The 19,688-nt window shown below is 38.9% G+C and overlaps 1 protein-coding gene across 2 annotated transcripts in view; it reads left to right on the top strand.

Moving 5' to 3' along the window:
- Window positions 1–19,688, top strand: part of LOC122670817 (CRM-domain containing factor CFM3A, chloroplastic/mitochondrial-like) — an 80,099-nt gene that overhangs the window by 42,379 nt on the left and 18,032 nt on the right. For both annotated transcript variants that reach the window (XM_043867827.1, XM_043867818.1), the window contains one exon: window positions 15,561–15,735. In XM_043867827.1, the coding sequence (XP_043723762.1) occupies window positions 15,561–15,735 (175 nt within the window). The remainder of the gene's footprint in view (window positions 1–15,560; window positions 15,736–19,688) is intronic.

Raw genomic sequence — 19,688 nt, 5'->3', positions numbered from 1 at the left:
ATCAAAGGTATAGAAATTAACATCATCATGCATTTCAATATACCTCTCAAAGAAGGAATAGACCTCAAAGGGAATATGTATCTCAAAGACCTTAAAGACCCCAAGGTCAATATTATAGGCCATATGCTCCATACTCAGTGGAAAGAAGCTATAGACCTCAACCAAACCATAGGTCATATATGAAGTATAACTCATATAGATCTTATGACCATCAAAGATTTCAAAGAGGTAGAAGGACTCAAAACTCCTTCAATAGCCAAAGACTACAAAGGCAGAAAAGGGCACCATCTCCATTTGACATTTGTGACCCTAGGTACCAACGACCTAAGAACTATGTTCCGGACACAAATTATAGTCCTAATTACAAGACAGTTTGGATACCTAAGGAATCTCTCAACTCTAACAACAATGGACCCATGAGATTATGGGGACCAATGCATGTGTAAACTTTGTTTTGTAGGTATGCTTGAAGAACAAAGGGTAAGTAGAATGGTATATCGACAGTGGATGCTCCAAGCATATGACGGCAAATACGAAGTTATTCACAAAGTTGAGAAAGTATGATGGAGGATGGGTGACTTTTGGAGATAATGACAAAGGAAAGATAATTAGCATTAGAAACATCAATATAGGAGGTACTACCATCTCAAACGTCTATCTGGTAAACAAACTTGCCTACAACCTACTCAGTGTAAGTCAACTATGTAGTGTTGGATATAAAGTAAGTTTTGATATTTCACATTGCTTAGTTATGGATACAAATAACAAAGTAATATTGAAAGAAACTAGAAATAACAATATATATACTTGCATCATTGATGAAGCTAGTTCTAGCAATACTTGCTTAGTTTCCTATGAAGATTCAAGTATTTGGCATAGAAAACTTGGGCATATAAATATCAAATTGATTCAATCAATCGCTCCAAGGATCTTGTCCGAAACTTACCTAAACTAAAGTTTGACAAGAATCATTTTTATGATGCATGCCAAAAGGGTAAACAAGTTAAGGTTTCTCACAAATCTAAGAACATAGTTTCAACTTCTAGACCACTTGAACTTCTCCATTTAGATCTTTTTGGCCCTATCCCTACTCCAAGCTTGAGTGGAAAAGTATACACTTTTGTCATTGTTGATGATTATTCTAGATATACTTGGACTTCTTTTCTTAAACATAAAAATGAGGCTTTCGATGAATTTTCAAAACTGTGTAAGAAAATCCAAAATCAAAAGGGCTATTTGGTAACCACAATAAAAAATGATCATGGTGGTGAGTTTGACAACTCAAACCAGTTTGAAAAATACTGTGATAATGAAGGCATCATTCATAAATTTTTTGCTCCTAGAACACCCCAATCTAATGGGGTTGTTGAAAGGAAAAATAGATCTCTTCAAGAGACTGCCCGGACTATGCTTAATGAATATTCCCTACCTAAATATTTTTGGGCTGAAGCTGTAAATACTAGTTGTTATGTTTTAAACCGTGTTTTGATTCGAAAGATCCTATCCAAAACACCTTATGAGTTATATTTTGAAAAGAAACCCAAAGTTGATTATTTTTAGATTTTTTGTTGTAAATGTTTCATTTTGAATACTAAAGACTCCAAAGAAAAATTTGATGAAAAATCAGATGAAGACATTTTTCTTGGATACTCTAGCAATAGTCGTGCATATAGAGTATTCAACAAAAATACCTTAGTAGTGGAGGAATCTATGAACATTAGATTTGATATTTATACTCCAAAAGAAAAGTATAAACCTCTAGTTGATGATGATGAGGATGTTATATCCGAAATCTCAAAAAGAGTTGAGACTACCTCTTTAAATGAGAACAATTCTCTTCTAGACACATCAAATGAAGACTCATTAAAACTTCCTAAAGAAGTTAGACCAGTAAGAAATCATCCATTAGAACAAGTTATTGGTGATTTAGAATCAGGTGTTCAAACTAGGTCTAAACTTCAAAACACTTATAATTTTTCTGCATTTCTATCCATGGTAGAGCCTAAGAACATAAAAGAAGCCTTGATGGATAATGATTGGATTTTGGCCATGTAAGAAGAACTTCATCAATTCGAAAGAAATGATGTTTGGGAGCTTGTGCCCAAACCCAATAATAAATCCATAATTGGAACAAAATGGATATTCAAAAATAAATTGGATGAAAATGGTATTGTGGTAAGAAATAAAGCTAGACTAGTGGCTCAAGGATATAATCAGCAGGAGGGAATTGATTTTGATGAGACATATACCCCTGTTGCTAAATTAGAAGCCATTAGAATGCTCCTAGCTTTTGCTTGTCATAAAAATTTTAAACTTTTTCAAATGGATGTGAAAAGTGTTTTCTTGAATGGGTTTATTGAAGAAGAAGTGTATGTATCTCAACCTCCTGGTTTTGAAAGTTCTTCTCATCCTGATCATGTTTTTAGATTAAAGAAGGCTTTATATGGACTTAAACAGGCACCAAGAGTATGGTATGACAGATTGAAGACATTTTTGATAGAAAATACTTATACCATTGGTAAGATAGATACTGCATTATTTGTTAAACGTAAGGGCTCTAATTTGATTACAGTACAAATATATGTAGATGATATTATATTTGGTGCTACTGATGATTCACTATGTATTGAATTTAGTAATTGCATGAAAAGTGAGTTTGAAATGAGTTTAATGGGTGAACTCAATTTCTTTTTAGGCCTTCAGATCAAACAAATTGAAAATGGGATTTTCATCGATCAATCTAAATATATCAAAGAGTTGCTAAAGAAATTTGATATTAATTCTCAAAAGGCCTCTAACACTCCAATGATTACCTCTATAACTCTCTCAAAAGATGAGAGTGGAACCCCTGTTGATCCTACTCGTTATCGAGGTATGATTGAAATTTTGTTATATTTAACTGCTAGTAAACCTGACATCATATTTAGTGTTTGTGCATGTGCTAGATTTCAGGCTAGTCCAATGTAATCACATATTAGTGCAGTTAAAAGAATCTTTAAATATTTAAAAGGGACAATTAATATAGGATTATGGTATTCAATGCATAATAATTTTGAATTACTTAGCTTCTCTGATGCTGATTTTGCTGGTTGTCATGTTGATCGCAAGACCACGAGTGGTACTTGCCACTCTCTTGGATCTTGTTTGGTTTCTTGGTTTAGCAAGAAGCAAAACTATGTGGCACTCTCAACCACCAAAGCTGAATATATTGCAGTTAGCAGGTGTTGTGCCCAAATTCTTTGGATGCGTCAGACTCTTCAAGATTATGGACTGCAATTCAATCCTTCCAAAATATTCTGTGACAACACTAGCGCCATCAATCTAAGTAAAAACCCTATTCTTCACTTAAGAGCAAAACATATAGATGTTCGCCATCATTTTCTTCGAGACACTGTCCAAAAGGGAGAAGTTGTACTCGAACACATCAAAACTGAGAAACAAGTTGCGGATATCTTCACCAAACCTCTGTTCGAAGAACGATTCTGCAATCTTCCACGAGAATTAGGTATGTGTAATCCTTTTGAATGAAAAAAATCCCCTGAGCCTACCCCCAATCGACTTTACGATCCAAATCTGGGGCTGACCGGTTTAAGAAGTTTTTTTTAAGTCATCCGATCGATCGGATGGTCGAATCCTGTCGATCGAATCACCAAAAATGGTCTTCTTAAGTAAAACCGAGACTCAAATGGCTCATTTCTAACTTTCTAAAACCCGTCTCTCTTCTCTCCAAAACCTCTCTTCTGAGTTTTTAGGGCAAAATCTTACCAAATCCTTGAAGATTTTTATCTTTTTGGTGATCCAAACTCAATTTCTCCATCAAATCTCTTAGTTTTCCCTCTTCTTCTCTAAAAAACCTTTCAAATCCCTCTTTCTCCAAAACCCTTGCTCTCTATGGCTTCCAAAGGAGAACGCTCAAAGAAGAGAAAGACGGTTGCTTCAAAGAAGGATCAATATAATGGGACTTTGTTTATCTCGAAGGAGACCTCGATTTGGTGGAAGCAATTCCAACTCAAGAAACTCATTAGGGAAAGGCTAGTAAGTATTACTGAACTCAACAATATTCTCCCTAGTGAAATCAATACATTTTTTGAAATGTTGGGTTGGGATTCCATTCTTTATCCCCAAGAGAAAGCCTATACTAGGCTAGTGCAACTGTTCTATTGCAATCTCCAAGTAGTTGGAGGTGAAGGAGACTATACCATCACTTCTCTTGTTAAAGGAAAACATATCTCTTTTGACATTGTGGAGCTTGCTCAGATTATTGGGGTAGATGACTCTGAAGAACAAAAGTATCTCCGTACCAAGACTTCCCCTACAAGATTTATGGATGTTGATGAGGTGTATGGTTCAATTTTCAAGAATTATTTGGGGGAAACCAAAGGCCTTACTGCTATTCATCTTAGAGATATTCCTAAGGCAGTCAATTTAATTTTGACCTATAATATCCTCCCTCTTGGTGGGCATAGAGATGCAGTTATCCGCTTCCTGGCATATCTCATTTGGTGCATTGCTAATACTCACCAAATTTGTCTTCCCTATGTGATTATAAAAACTATGGAATTGGCTGCTGAAAGGGACTCTAAGGCAAACCTCCCCTATAGTAGGTTCCTAACAGTTATCCTCAAACATTTTGAGGTTGATCTATCTGATGAAATTCCAACTTCAAATCTGTCTGCAATTGATTCTTCCTCCTTGAAGAAGATGGGCATTCCTACTAGCGGATCCAATGTTCCTCCTCCTGCTGGTCACCAAGCCAGGCGTAAGCAAGCCTCTTCATCCGTTGTTGATAGTGATGCTTCTGATGAGGATGATAGTGAGGACGAAGATTATGTGTCCAGGGCCGAATTTACTGCTTACCAGGAGAAGCTTGACTCCCGTCTGCAGGGATTTGATGATCAGTTTGTAGCTCTTCGAGGTGACAACAAGGAGATTTTGGCACAGCTTAGGATGCTCACTCAGCATTTCCATATTTCTCCTCCTCCTCCAGATGCTTAGTTTGAATTATTTATGCCTATCTTAAAGATATTTTGGGTTGTAATATTTTAATGATTTTTCAATATTGCACTTCTCTAGGGGGAGAGTGCTTTTATTTCGAACCATGTGGTTTAAAACTTTTTAATTGTGTGCTTTCCCTGCTTTGAACTTTTATTCCAATATGGTTGACTTATCTATTAGTTACAATACTTCGATTTTGCATATGACTCACTATTGCAGGGGGAACCTTCTCTATCCTTTTTGTTGTTGTCAAAGGGGGAGAAGATATATGATGATGATTTGGTGATTTGGACTTATATATATTTTGATTTTTATAAGTTGGTTGGACTTTGGAATATATAATCATGTGCATAGCTTAATTTGCTTGATCTTATACTTTGCATTTTATTTGGTTGCTTGGTCACTATACTTGCTATATATATTGCTACCAAATCATATGTTTGCCATCATCAAAAAGGGGGAGATTGTTGGAGAATTCTAACCTCACCTCCATAAATGTTTTGATGATAACAAACATGTAGATAAGGTTATGTGTGTGGTCTTGTGTGTATCTCTATGACAACAGAAAAATAAGATGAGGAACTTGAAGACACAAAGTGAGAGAAGGTAATAAAGAGAAGTTTAAGAATTAACCATTGAAAATCAAGACTATGAAGGCATGACAAAGCTTGACAAGCATAGAAGACAACAAAAGAGCTTTTGAAGGTTGAAGAATGACATGTAAAGCAAGGAAGACAAAGTTGCTCGTGTGCACTCATAAAACACTCATTGCATACTTATACTTGCATGTGCATAACTTAAATTAATAAGCACTTGTATCACTTAGAGACCTTAGGAGGTTATAAATGAACCCCTCCATGACCCTTAAATATGACCAAATTGGTTGGGAAAAGACCAAGACCAATCCCCTCAGTCAAACAGTCGAAATCAAGTCTTGACTGTGATCTGGTCGATCGGATCTCAGTGTATGGATCGATCGGATCTGGCAGTAGCTGCTCGGGTACATTCCCATAGATGATCCGGTCGATCAGATCAAGTGGGATGATGATCTGGTCGATCGGACATCGATCGGATGCCCTGTTTGCTTCCAACGGCTAGTTTTTAACGGCTATATTCTCAAACGGCTAGGATCCGGTCGATCGGATTGGTGAAAAATAGATCCGTTAGAGTACATTTTGCACATATTCTTTAGGCCATTAATGAGCCTATAAATAGAAAACTTGTCGGTCCTTTTCACCTATCCATTACAGTCCAAAATCCTACTTTTGAGAAAGGTGAAAAGTGATAATTGCTCTCATAATTGAAGTGTTGTCCGCATCGATCAAGAGTTGACTTCAAAGCTTTAAAGGACCTTCCCAAGCTCATTCAATGAATTAATTCTAAAAGAAGGTCTGCATTGTGCAAGCATATATTCGCATCATTTGACACTTGCAACGAGTACACATTACACTCCTTGCTTAGGTATTTCTACATTATCTCTTTTTGTATTTAGTTTATGCTTTTAAGTTTACAAAGCATTGTTTGCATTGGCCTAGACTGTACTTAGGCATTGCAAGGATCCTTTTATCCTTAAAAGATTTTGGATTCTCTTATCCTTAAAAGATTGGGATCCTCTTATCCCGTGTAAAAAGATTGTAAAGGTGTTCTTCCCACCTACTGTACTGAAAGGAAGAAACTAGAGAATTCTCTCAAGGTTGAGAGGAGTGGACGTAGGCTAAGTTTAGCCGAACCACTATAAATTCTTTGTGTCCTCTATTTACGCACTCTTTTTTTCTCTATTTTATTTAATTTCTTTAAAAATATAAAAAGGACATAAATTCACTAGTGATAACCTATTCACCCTCCTCTAGGTTATCCAACACAATCAACCTGTAGACACCTAATTTTGTCACCCTCCCTGGTGATGATGACACGTGGAGTACCGACAATCTCTGTCTCGGATACCAAAAAAAAAAAAATAATAATAATAATGGTAATAAGAAAATAAAAATAGAATGCCTAAACCCCGGCCCATGAAGGTTTATTGGATCAGGCCCATTGAGGTTGTAGCCTGGCAGGGGCAAAATAGGAAACCAAAAAGTAAAAATAGAAAAAATAAAAAATAAAACTCTAACGGTGGGGGGTAAAATGGGAAACTTAGTTAAAGATATTTCTAACCCTAAAGGTGGGGGGGTTAAGATGGGAAACCTAATTAAAATCTATGAAACCCTAGGTAAAGGTAGGGGGGAGATATAAAAAGAAAATATTCAAAAAGGAAAAGGGGTAACCGTCATTCAAGGGGGGAAGAACGGAAAAAGAGAGGAGAAATAGTGAGAGAAAGGGATGGGACAAAAGGGGATTTTTTAAAAAGGGATTTGAGAAAGGCAAAACAGGAAAGGGGTCATCGTCATTAGGATTTGGGGGAGAGAAAAGAACAGAGTTTTTTTTTTTTTTTTGGTCTATCCTACTCAAGGGCCCATAGGCCAACTACAAGCTAAGGGGAAGGCTAAGACAAGCCCACAATCTACAACTAAGGGGGAGTGGGGGGGGAGGGGAATAAAGATGCCTTTTGTGGGCACAAATGCAAACCAGGAGAGTTAAACCCTTGACCTCCTGGGGGGGCATGCACCAACTTGCAATGCCACCAGCCAATCGAGCTAGCGGTTGTTTATAGAAAAGAACAGAGTGAATAGAGAGAAAAATGCGCAGAATAGAGAGGGAAAGAGAGAGCTAGCAGAGAAGGAGAGAAAAGGAGAGCAAAAAGGGAAAGAGAGAAAAAACAACGGAGGAGGGTCATCGTCATTTGGGGGGACTTTTAGAAGGAGGTTTCAGAAAGGAAAAAGAAAGAAATAGAGCAGGGTCTTCGTCATTCTCGGAGAACAAAAGAGTGAAAGGAGTGAAAACGAAGTGCAGGGAGAGAGGAAAAGAGAGATAGAGAGGAGAGAGGATTAAAGAAAAAGAAATAAACAGAGAGAAAAAAAAAAAATAGGAGAGAAGAGAGTGAGAAAGTGAGAGAGAAGAAGAAAACAGAGAGAAAAAGGGTGGTTTGAGACAGAGATTTTTGGAGCTCCTCTAAGCCGGGAGAGACCGCACTGTTAGCTGCGGCGTGGCTTCAGTTTCTCCTCTCCTTCTCCCTCTTCTTCATTTTTTCTCTTTTCTTCTTGAAACCCATTCTCCATTAACCCATCTTCATTTAACCTCAACTGTGTTCACCTAAACCCATCACCCCCATTCGCTAATCACAGCCAGAATGACCTATTCCCAATTCACGATTTCCATACCTTCAAATCCCCATTTCCTTCCAGATTTCTGAATCCATCATCTTCCATTTATCCAAACCGAAAGCCATTATTCTGTTATATGCCTAATGGGGCCCACTATAGTGTATGGGCACTAGATTGGGCCAGCCTAGTATGGGATAGGTTAAAGGGCTTGATTTAACGCGTTCCATCAGCTTCGGAGCTTTTGGCGTATTGGCCAAGTACTTAACATTTGGTATCAGAGCTGGGCACCAGGTCAAGGGTTCGAGTCATGGAAAGGGCTACCTGGAGTAGAGTGAAAGCCGTCAAGAAAGGGTTACCTGCCTCCCGGCAAAAACCTTGGAGCAGAGTGAAGCCGCTTGGAAAGGGCTACCTACCGCCAGAGTAAAAGCTACCTAGAGTGAGAGCCACCGAGGACGACGACTGCGGAAGCGTGATGGTCTATTATGTGCCTAATGGGGCCCACTATAATGTATGGGCACTAGATTGGGCCAGCCTAGTATGGGATAGGTTAAAGGGCTTGATTTAATGCGTTCCATCAGCTTCAGAGCTTTTGGCGTATTGGTCAAGTACCTAACATTTCGTATCAGAGCTGGGCACCAGGTCAAGGGTTCGAGTCACGAAAAGGGCTACCTGGAGTAGAGTGAAAGCTGTCAAGAAAGGGCTACCTGCCGTCAGGCAAAAACCTTGGAGCAGAGTGAAGCGGCTTGGAAAGGGCTACCTACTGCCAGAGTAAAAGCTACCTAGAGTGAGAGCCACCAAGGACGACGGCTGCGGAAGCGTGGTGGTCTGTTATGTGCCTAATGGGGCCCACTATAGTGTATGGGCACTAGATTGGGCAAGCCTAGTATGGGATAGGTTAAAGGGCTTGATTTAACGTGTTCCATCAGCTTCGGAGCTTTTGGCGTATTGGTCAATTACCTAACATATTCCTATTTCCTTTACCTTCCACTAGCCTAAATCCCATGATTTTGCTATTAGTCTAAACCGATAATCAAAACCCCACCATCCCATTTCCTTCTCTAACTCCCTATTTTAATCTCATTTATTTCTTATATCACTTTATTCCACTAAGCTGAAACCACCAACACCATCACCACCTATGCCTTGGCTGGGTTTGCATATGTGTTGCTAATGCAATAGCTTCCCTTCCCCTGTTCCGATTTAGTTTTACTTTTATTTTTAACTGGTTTGTAATAACTCCCACCTCCATTTTATTTCCTGGTTTGTAATAATTCCCACCCCCCTGTTCGTGACCGATCGTGGCTGCAAGCAGAGATCTCCATCGTCCTAGGTATATGGTCTTTCCCTTCTCTTCAATTTCATTTGATTTTTATTTGTAAATGTCTCTACTACCATGTCCCTACCCCCTTGTTACTATGCATGATTTGGTCCCTGTTTGTTACATTTCATTTAAGGTTATTCCTGTTTGAATGTTGATAATCTGATTTGCTTCCTATTATTTGTTCTTGCTAGAATGTTATGCTCCCACCCCTGTTAAGCCCTTGCCATGTATACCTTCATTTTCAGCCATGACCATGACCGTCTTATTTTTTATTATCCCTTTCATATGTGATGTAGTGCGGCTCTCCCGGTTTTGATTCTGGTTATGATTTGTGAATAGTGGTTTGTTGGTTAAAGACCATGGATTTCATGAATTAATTCTTGAACCGAAATATGTGTTATGGGCCGGGTTCCTATTGAATTAGATTCCAATTACAATAATCAGGTTTTGTTTAGTCTTTTAAATTTGATTTGAAGCCGTTTGTTGGTTTAGGGCTTTGAGTTTCACGATTTAATTCTTGAATCAAGTTATGTTTCGTGGGCTGGGCTTGAGCTGCATTTGATCAATTTTGGATGATTAGGTCTGGGTTTCAATTCATTATGGGTTTGATCAAACTTTATTCCAGATTTAGAATTGGATTTTAGACCATCAAGATCGTGGGTTTGGTTCATTGGGTCCATTTGATTTCGGTTTCGGTTTATGAGTGGCCCATAATGGTTTGGGCCCATTAGATTTCGGTTTCGGTTTGGACATTGACCGATAAACCAAGGTTGAGTCATGTACGGCAAGATTGGGCCCATGCTTTGGGCCTATGAGTGGATTTCGATTTGGGTTTGGGTATTGACCCATCAACCAAGGTCAGTTTGCGTGGGGAGTTTGGGCCCATTGTTTTGGGCTCATGAGTGTATTTTTAATCTGGAGTTCACATCTCCCCATTTCATTCGATTGGGTTTAAGGGATTCCAAATGAATTTCTAAAATCGATTTTGGATAGAATTAGAGCGTGTGCGAAGGAGTGAGAATGCCCATCTAGTGGCCCGAGTTGAAACACTAGATGTTGGGATCCCATGGGACATAGATGCACGCTTTTTAGGATGGGAGTTGGGCTAGCTCATCATCTAGCCCGTGAATGTTTTAGAATCCTCATGATGTGTGATTAGCTAGTTTATTTTGCTCCATGCTCCATGCTCAATGTTCTGTATTCCATGCTCCGCGTTTAGTATATCTTTGCATGTTCAGTGTAATGCTTAGTTAGCTTAATCCTTTATTTAATTACTTTTACACCCTTGGATAGAATAATGTAGAAATTTGGTATAGGATTGCAAGTGTCATGCCTAGATACCTATTATAAAGACAAGTGACCTGGAATTAGGACTATATTAGTGAGCAACAATGGTCAAAGCAAAGGATGATCAACGTCGGTCGAGAGGACTAGGTGCCTAACACCTTCCCAGTCCGTAACTTGACACTTACCCGATGATCTAGGTAGACCACGACCTTTATCCATTGAGTCATTAGTCTTTCCCCAGTCAATGGGAGGAATTTGTGGGTTCTAGACCCTTTCTAGGTGGCGGCTTTCTATTGACCCGTTTACCCTCTTAGGAGGAATTTGGGTTCTTGCTTTAGGGTTCACCGGCGAGATCCGGTTCGCCTCGAAGAAAAGAACCACCCCTTGTCAGGGAAATTTGGATTTTTCAGAATCCATGGTTCTTACACAACCCTACATACATTGAATCTAGACGAGCACACAACCCTTATCCTTAACACATTCTTATCACAATGAGTTGCCAAATTTGTGCTATGGACTGAAGATGGATGTGCATAACACCCAGATTAGTTCTAGACTCACCAAAACTCGTGGACGAGTGTTTTTTTTTAAGTGGGGGGGAGGGGGAAACTGATGCAACACAAGTCCATCAGTTGGTATCCAAGGTAGAATTGTATTTGGCCCATATTTTCCCGCTGTTTAAGCCCAGGTTTCTGGCCAGAATTTTCCCCATTGATCCAGTGTTTGTGGGCCATATTTTGATATTATTTAAGTCCACAAACCATGCCCTGTTTACAGCCTTCGAACAGCCTGTCACGAGAGGATTTATTTCAGTTTTGGTAGGTCCTATGGCCAGCTCGTATGGATTAGATTAAGGAGAAGAATTTGGAAGATATTTTCCAGATTTTGGTGGGCCCAATGTCCAGTTGCATGGAGACTTTCTTCAAGGGATGTTGAGCTATCAAGAAGGTTTTGAATTTCAAAACAAAGCTTTCCAACAAGTTCAAGATTGCTTAAATCTGATTGATATTGAAGGAGTTATGTACCGGTCAAACATAATTTGGTGTGCACGAATTTTGTCAAAATCGCTCTGAATGAAAATATTTTTTGGACATCAAAACAAATGAATATTTTACCGCATTTTTGGTTTTTAGCAATGTTTACCATATTAAGATTTATGGAATTTTTAGATTTGAGAAAAACCCCTGCATTAGAAAGTTGAAAATTGCACCTGCAGCCGAAAATCCAGTTTTTGTTCTTGAGCTGGGGGTTGACTTTTTTTCCTTTTGGAATTTGATTTTTTAACTATTTTTATTAGATTCAAATAGCGGGGTATTTGTTTATTTAAGAATAATTTCTGAAGTAAATGAAATTACATAAATGATATTAGGCATAAATAAGTGTCTATCCTGGTTTTTGGCATAATAAGTGTCTGTATACATAGATTTCCCACCGAGATCTCGAGATCTAACATTCATATAAAGACGTTTAGGTCGAGATTCTCGAGATCTAGCTCGAGTTGTTGCATTTTTTTTGTTTCGTATGCCATCTCTGTAGGACCAAATGCTTGCCAATCCCCTAAAAGACGCCTTTTGAGAGAAGGTACAACTTTAATTCCTTATTGCACACCAGCCAGCGCGCATCGCTCACCGTGTCCTAGCCAAAATCTGGGCATGGTATTTTGGGTCACTCCCAACAATCCCCCCCCGAAATGCGCGCCCAATAACCAAGCACCCATGGCACTGGGGAAACTTGAACTCGCGATCACCTGCTCTGATACCAATTGTAGAATCAAACACTTGACAATCTCTCAAAAGACACCTTTTGAGGGAAGGTGTAACTTTAATTCCTTATTGCACATCAACCAGCGTGCATCGCTCACCGTACCCGAGCCAGGATCTGGACAGGGCATTTTGGGTCACTCCCAACAATCTCGTCTCAACCTTGGGAAAAAACGAGATCTCGCTCGAAATCTTGCGAGTTTCAGTTCTATGGTTCAGTTGTGCCCAATAAATTAAACCAAATCCAAAACAACAAGCCCATCTTTCCTTCTAGCTGGAATTCTGCATCATCCCTGTGTTCTTATAAGTTGTAACATATTCAACCTGCTGCTCATCACTCATCATTACTGCAGCATTGGTTGTTGACTTGTTGTTTTACTTTCCTAAACAATTGCAGTGAACCTTTTCATTTTGTACCTTATTGATGCAACTCCTAGGTTTCTACCAATTCATTTGTTTGTTACTCTATTATTTCTAGTTGTGACATTCAATGATCTCAACACCCCTCTCATCCATATCTATCTAATACATATATCGTTTCTTGGTTGCCGTACATTCTAATCCATAAAGCATGGCGATCTAGTAACCTTCTGATAATATTTCCCCTTCAATTTTAGTGTGTTTCACTGATCAAACAACACTTAAGAAGTGCCTTTTCATATAAATTTTCACATGCAAATGCAATGTGCAACATACTTTTCAATTCGCCCTCCATAAGGATAATAGAACCAAGCAATGAGATGATTGAATCAAGATAGTTATGATGCGAAGCTTGTTTCTACTTAGTTTTATATTCATTTATGTTAATGAATTTAAATGAATCAATATGTTTATATGGAGATGTCTGTTATATCTAATTGTATTTGCTTTTTTGTTTTTTTGCTTTTTTGCTTATTTGATGACAATAAAGTAATTTGCAGTCGCCATAAATATGGATGTACTACATACATGCATAATCGTAGGAGACACGCACTCTACTATTATGCGGTTCCTTAAGCTTTGTTTCTGAAGTTGTTACGAGCACTTAGTGTCCATTTTTGAACTGTTATTTCGCAAAAAAAACTCCTATGAAGTACCTAAAACACCAGAATAATATCTTCCTAGTAATGTAATTAATCAATTCCACACCATGTATGCCCTAATTGATAACTAACTTTCCATCCATTATGTATTTTAATCTTGTATGTGTATAAGTGGTTTTAGATTATTACCTTTTTACTTGGGGGATTTGTGTTGGATGTTTGATTAGATCTTTTTCGTGATTGAATACAGAACATAACTGGGGGTACGCTTCTTTCTAGAAACAAAGATTATATCGTCTTCTACGAGGGAAGGATTTCTTATTGCCGGATGCAACAGAGGCATTGTTAGAAAGGGAGAGGGCCCTACAAGATGAAGAGGAACAAGCACGGTTAGAGCCTCATCTATGGCTATTCCAAGTGGACAACAGGAGAATCTAGTATGCTGTACTCTTGATGGGGAAACTACGGAAGCGATGCCCGATGAGGAAAAAAGTTAGATGGTGATAATAAGGATAAGGTTTTGTGAGCTGCGAACTAGAAAGGCATGCAAAACGTGATGGAAAGCTTGAGCGAAGCTTGATCTTGTAAGTTCTTTGAACATGAAAAGTATAAGTGACAATTTAAGGTGTGGGTTGAAGAAAGGCTTTAATTGCTAAAGATAACCATCATATGCAGTTTTTTTTTTTGGGGGAAATAGGGAGGGGAAGGTACACAGGAGACTTTAACTCAAAACCTCTTGGTGAGCATGGGCATGAAGCACACCACGGCTCACCAACTCGCACCGTAGCTGTTGGTATCATCATATGCATGATGAAACAGTCTTTTCTCGAGTGTCCAAGTTTTGAATCTATGTTAACGTCTCAAACTTTTCATGACAATGCAGTCATTTAAGGTTTGGGTTGAAGAAAGCCTTTACTTTCTAAAAGAGATGTTAGATGAGGTGGCCACGTAGCCTCATACTTATCTTCAAGAGACTTGTTCAAGAGTCCATAATGGACTGGAGAGTGAAAGTAGGAGGGCGATTCCACGATTGAGGAAAGTGCAATTGTGCTCTCCAACGGTTATCTAAAAGACTCCTATTTATACAGTATTGGAGTTGGAAGCTAAACACACACAAGTAAGAATATCCATCGTAAGTGGAGCCCCCATTCATTGAAGTTTTCCAATCGTTCTTGGTAGATCTTAGATCCGTTCTTGGCAGATCTTAGAAAGAATCACTATATTTTGACGAGGAAAATATACATTTGATTGCTTTCCTGAGGGGAATAAAAAAAAAAGTTTGATGTAAGGGAGTTTGAGTCAATATGGGACAAGTATAGGACAGCGATTAGTAATTAGCCCTTCCTTATACTTGAAATTCTTTCATGCTTTTAAGTTTCTTATTCTATTAAACAGATCCGTTCTTCCAACGTATCTGATAGCATTATATTCAATATGGTATTTCTTGACTTTCTAGAGTTCTGATTTATCAGGCTCAACGGAAGTTAACAAAAGCAGAACGAGGTTTAGCTAAGGTAGAGGAATTCTTAAAGCCAGTAGAACGGCCTGGAGATCCGGAAAGCATCACTGATGAGGAGAGGTTCATGTTTCGTAAGCTCGGACTCAGAATGAAAGCTTTCTTACTCCTCGGTAATGACTTACTATTTTTTTTTCTTACAGAGTAATTTATCATTTTGTTTTTCTCGTACCTCGTGAAACTGTGGCCACATTATTCCATCTTTTAGGAAGGCATGGAGTCTTTGATGGTACAGTAGAGAACATGCACCTGCACTGGAAGTACAGGGAGCTAGTTAAGATCATTGTAAAGGCTAAAACTTTTGAGAGTGGTGGTGTGTTGGTTTCTACATATTCTGCTGAAGATGAAGATACTGAGGTTGATATTTCATCTGATCTTTTATTTTTCTAATCTTCTTTTCACTTTACTGCCAACGAAGACTATATTATTGATTGTCTATTCCTTTGACCTTTACAGGATGAAGATGACGAGGCTTTTCTTGAGACCTATGAAAGTGACAATGATGGTGGTGATAACAAGCATGCAATCTCGAATTTCGAGACAAATGATGAACAAAATGTTGATGGCAGTAGAAATGATGCAATCCAGAACCTGAATGTAGAAACAAACTTCCCTTATGATGAACAAAATGGTGATGATGGTGCTGATAATGTACATCACAATCCCCACGCAGAAAAAAGCTCTCTTTATGATGAACAAGATCAGGTTAAGGAAACAGGTGATGAGGCTTCTGAACCATATCAATATGTAGAATCAAATACACCTTGTGTTGTAAACCTTAAGGACAGCTAGTTGCTCTGAACTAATTGAGCCTTTTATGTTGTTAATGAAAAGCTTTGTAATTTATGTTCAAGAGCAAATTCAGAGTCTATAGGTCTACAGTACTAGCAGCCAACTTCACATGGAATTCATGTATAGTCCATGGCTTTTCTCTCTCACGTGGTTTTTTCTTTCTTCCTACCTACCCTGAGTATGTGGACTCATGTGAATGATATCGTCTTTATTGTCATTTGTGTAGTTTAGAAGATTCTCTTACACTTATTTTTTTGGTACGAAGATTCTCCTACACTCACGACATGGAGAATCTTCTCTAAAAAAGGGCAAGAGATTGTTGCCTGATTTAATGGCCCTTGCATTAGCGTGGGGCCAATGAGAGCGCATGCATGGGCATTAACATGGATGACAATTTTCATTTTACAGGGGGTGGGGGGTGGCAATATCGTGTACTCCTATTTAGACTTAGAGGCCATGTGATCAGACAATGTTCTTTTTCCCAAACAAATTAGAAATAAAAATAATAGAAAGAGAACACCACCTTTTGCGTAGTGCACGTGCCATCCCTACGCCTTGACACAGGGTGCATGAAATGACCACCGCACCCGTTGAAACCCCAAAAATGTCAAGGGTGTGGCGGTCATTTCACGTGCCCCTGGGTCAGAGCGCAAGGGCGAGCATGTCTAATGCGATCGGGTGACATTCCTTCTCCCCCTAACAATAAAATATAATTACTCCTATAATATTTGAACCATCAATGACTCAAATCGATTGAGATGAGAACCCGAAACATACTGGTAAGATGGATTTCTCGCACCTCACATTCATTATACCACCGAGTTTTCTTCGAATCATTATCCTCTCAAGTTACTTGCCTGGTACAGTTGTTCGGTTCCTCTCACAGGGGGTGGAAATAACGACCTAACCCCTGCCTGAACACACTGTTCGGATGAGAAATAGTATTATATTTATGATCTTTTGGAATGTATTATTTCTTTACTTTTCGTACTTTGATATTATTGTACTTTAATATTAGTTTAAGACTATGCGTTGGCCACTGCGTCGAGATCCTGGTAGTGGTTAGGATGTGGGTAAGCATCCTAGTCATACCCCTTTAACAGTATTTTATCTCATTACTGGGATAGGGGCATGACAAGTGGTCAACCCAAAATAGTCCAAATATGCTCAAAGTAGCATAATCATCCAAAACAGGTCCCTGGAAGTATTAAACGTTCCAAAACCAGATACCAGTAGGTAGGTCTTGAAATTACGAACGAAACAAGACCAACCGGAGCCCAATTCGATGCTCCATTCGCCCATGCGTCACTCGAAGGTGACATAATCGTCACTAACGGATCTCATAAGTTCAACAAAATTATTCCAACAACATACCCAAAAATACTTTTTTGAAAATCGGACACATCGGTCCAAACCGAAGCTTAATCCGATGCTCCACGTCCATTATATGCATTCAAGATTATTGGAAAACACAAAATCTGCCAAAACTATAGTCTCTGTTTACCCAAGATATGCCAATTGCATATCAAAACGAAAAGCACGAAAAAACAAATACACCAGAAAAAACCGCATCTCAAAATTCATCCAAACGAACCCACATGGGCCATTTGAAGTTTTCTGGTCAATTCCCCCCCTCCCTTTTTATTTATTTTATTTTAGGGATAACCGAACCGGTTCAGACCGAGCCGAACAAACCGAACTGGACACGTTTCGGTTCACCTGAACCGGACCACCGGTCCACCCAATGGGGTCACCGGGTTTAAAAAATGGGTCACCCTTCGGATCTCGGGTCATGAATCTTTGACCGAGTCGGGTCAAATCTCAACGGGTCGGGTCAACGCTGATCGGGTCTGGGTCACCTTTGACAGGGTCAAACATGACCAGCAAGAAACCATTGATGTCATCGTGATGTTAGCCCTATGACATCAGATGACGTCATAATCGCTATGGGGTTTTTTTTTTGTTAAAGGGACATCTGTCGGCGCGTGGATCTCACTTGCGGCTTTGGCTGGAGCGTGTCGGCGTGTCTGGCCGCCGATGGTGATGATCCACACGTCGTCGCGATCGTCTTGACGAGCACTGCGCATCTATATAAAAATTTTTGATTTTTGCCGGTGGAAAAATCCGGCAGCGACAAAAAACGTATGGTTTCGCCATAAATTCGATCAAAAAACCCTTTTCTGCCATTGAAAAATCGATTCAGTCGATTCTAGGTCTGTATGGATGGCTCGGATACCATTTGTTAGAACAAGCAATTGGTTTTGTCAAACCCGAATCCGTCCCCATACAAAGATCTAGAACACGATTGAAACATAAAGAACAGGGAAAATAAGGCATGCATGGCACCCACCTATATTAATGAAGAACAAATAAGAATACGCCCAATAGCAACAGCGATCCGTCAGATAATGAATGTTAGTCCTCGATGGGGATCTTCTACAGTCTCCTAGACTCTCCCATAGAGTTCCCTTTCTTGTGGAAAAAGAGAAAAGAGAATAGTAACTGCAGGGACCCCTCATCATTAGTATTTATAATACTCCCCAAACCCTAACCCACTTCCACAATGGGTCAGGCCGGTCCGGTCCATCTTAATAAAGTAGTAGCAAGCCACGTCAGCCCTTGTATTTCTTGATCCCCATCAATGATCGACCCGATAATTAATTAAGTTCACACGTCGCATTTGGAAAATTCCTAACATAGATGCCTTGTGACATTTGGGAAAATGACAGACTTTTGTCACAATAATAATCTGCCATTAACTAATCTTAAATAAGTAACAAGCCCTAGCAGTTCTGGTTCCAATTGATTCCTTATTGGTCTTTCGGTTCTAGACCTATTGGGACACCTATCCCTAAACCAATCTATTTACAGACCTAACAAAGTTCATAAACTTAACAACTTCAGAAAACAACACAAAAAGATCTCATGGTCATCCAACCTTAGTCCCTTGAGTTAACCAACTAGTCATTTCTTTATAATCTGTCCAGATGTCTATCAAGTTTAGTTCCTCTGCACGTACCAACAGGTGAACGTACATGTGAGAGCCAACCACCTATCCTATTTTTGCCATTTACAAGGGGAGCATCAAGGAGGGATTTTTATGGAAACAAAATTAAAATGTGATTGAGTCTGAGATGTATGTTCACATGTTGGTACGTGCAGATGATCCACTCTCATGTCTATCTATTTTCGTCGTTATCATTTTGCCTCTTACGATCGTTAAAAACTCCTTTGATTTTTGAGTCTTGGGTGCTTCCTACAAATCCATTAATCATAAAAACCACAAGTAATTGAAACTTATAAAGAAATACTGATGAATAGCTAGACTCTAGTAAGATTTTGACTAAGATTGTTACAAACCATTCGATTTCTAGGAAGCCATGGAAAATAAAATGTTGTAGCTGCCATCGAAAGGATCTCTTTAATCTGAACTTTGGAGAAAAAAGAATTATTTACCATATCAAGAAAAGCTGAGATAAATAAGAACTACTTGGATATTCAGTTTTAAGCCCTAATGGATCTGCTGCCCAAATACGTTTATTGAATTCACAATGAAACATATGCCAATCTGATTCTTGTTCTTTTTAAGAAAATCCGCAAACATCATCGATACTCATAAATTTAGAAATATGATACTTAGTATAGAGCCCATTCAGTAACACTTTCCTAACAAATAGTTTAAGTGTTGGAAGAATGGGTAAATACCACATGTATATCCATAATTATTACTAGGGTAAATTACATGTCACCCCCTAGTTTTCAAACAAAACTCAGATCACCCCTGGTTTTTGA

The sequence above is a fragment of the Telopea speciosissima genome, chromosome 1 (assembly GCF_018873765.1).
Source record: "Telopea speciosissima isolate NSW1024214 ecotype Mountain lineage chromosome 1, Tspe_v1, whole genome shotgun sequence".
Classification (NCBI taxonomy): domain Eukaryota; kingdom Viridiplantae; phylum Streptophyta; class Magnoliopsida; order Proteales; family Proteaceae; genus Telopea; species Telopea speciosissima.
This window is presented reverse-complemented; position numbering and strand designations above follow the sequence as displayed.